General features: G+C 32.0%; 1 protein-coding gene across 1 annotated transcript; it reads left to right on the top strand.

Moving 5' to 3' along the window:
* Positions 1 to 8: 8 nt before the first annotated feature.
* Positions 9 to 1,235, top strand: LOC111034822 (esterase FE4-like; the record flags this gene model as incomplete). The annotated part of the gene is made up of 1 exon (XM_022316202.1): positions 9 to 1,235. A coding segment is annotated over exon 1 (286 nt), but the record flags the coding sequence as incomplete, so codon positions are not given.
* Between the last annotated feature and the right edge of the window lie 3 nt (positions 1,236 to 1,238).

Raw genomic sequence — 1,238 nt, 5'->3', positions numbered from 1 at the left:
GTCAAAAAATCTAGTAATTAGTACTTATATTATAGCCTATGGGGAAGGGAGCTTGAGTCCTTCAAAAATTTAGTCAATTTGTGCCTATGCCTTTTACTTTCACGGAATCCAAACGAATTTTAATACAACGAATAAACTATAATTCCATATTATTCAATATAAAAATAATTATTCAGCAACCTTTATATTCTGGTAACTAGGTACTTATTATTTAATATTGTCTTCTAGAATTTATATTAAATCGTACTTTGATATGTTTGAAAATAATCTAGTATGAATTTACTTTAAACAAAACCACGGTTATAAAACCTGAAATACGAAATATAACCGTAAGTTTGTAACTATATGGTACTGTATGTAATGGACGGACGGATGAACTGACACAACCGATATGAAGTGCTCTAAACTAATGTTTATAAACTTAAACGTCTATTAAGTTTTTAAAGTCTGTTTAAGTATGAGTTTATTTTTTATTGTGATGATTCAAGAAAGGTCAAACAATAGAATGAGCTGGTTATTTTAGTACAACGGCTATATATACTAGATTCAATTAAAAATAGCACATTATTCGTTTATTTTTGATTGCAATAAAATTCTAGACTGATTTTAACGAAACTGGTTTTGACAAAATAATTGAATCTGTGATTTCAGAGATTTCAGCTATCACAGTATCACTACATATTATTTACCTTTGAAATACTTTGAAAATCGATACTCATAAAGTTCAATTTATTTTTAAACCTTTCCAAAACTACATGGACACTAATAATCTGAGCTTTGTTCACTGATTGTATCACTTACGCGGTGACTATTATAGTTGATCTTAACTGTATATCCTAATAATATCAATATCCTAGGACCTAGATCCCACACATAGCATTGTGGTATACATAAAAATATTATTTCATTAATTAAACAGCTTCCACAAGAGAATACGCCAGGTGATTTAATGAACGTAGTAGTGCACATACATGGCGGGGCGTTCTTTGGTGGAGAAGGCATAACCTATGGTCCTGAATATCTTTTGGACATCAACGATTTCGTTTACGTATCCATAAATTATCGTTTGGGAGTATTAGGATTTGCTTCCACCGGCGATAGTGTTTTGCCTGGAAATAACGGATTGAAAGACCAAGTAGCAGCATTGAAATGGATACAACAAAACATCATTGCGTTTGGTGGTAACCCGAACAACGTCACAATCGCCGGTATGTCAGCTGGAGCCAGTTCTGTTCATT

The sequence above is a fragment of the Myzus persicae genome, unplaced genomic scaffold, assembly GCF_001856785.1.
Source record: "Myzus persicae strain clone G006 unplaced genomic scaffold, MPER_G0061.0, whole genome shotgun sequence".
NCBI classification, from domain to species: Eukaryota; Metazoa; Arthropoda; class Insecta; order Hemiptera; family Aphididae; genus Myzus; species Myzus persicae.
Note: the sequence above shows the minus strand (reverse complement) of the source record. Positions and strands in the feature narration are given on the sequence as shown.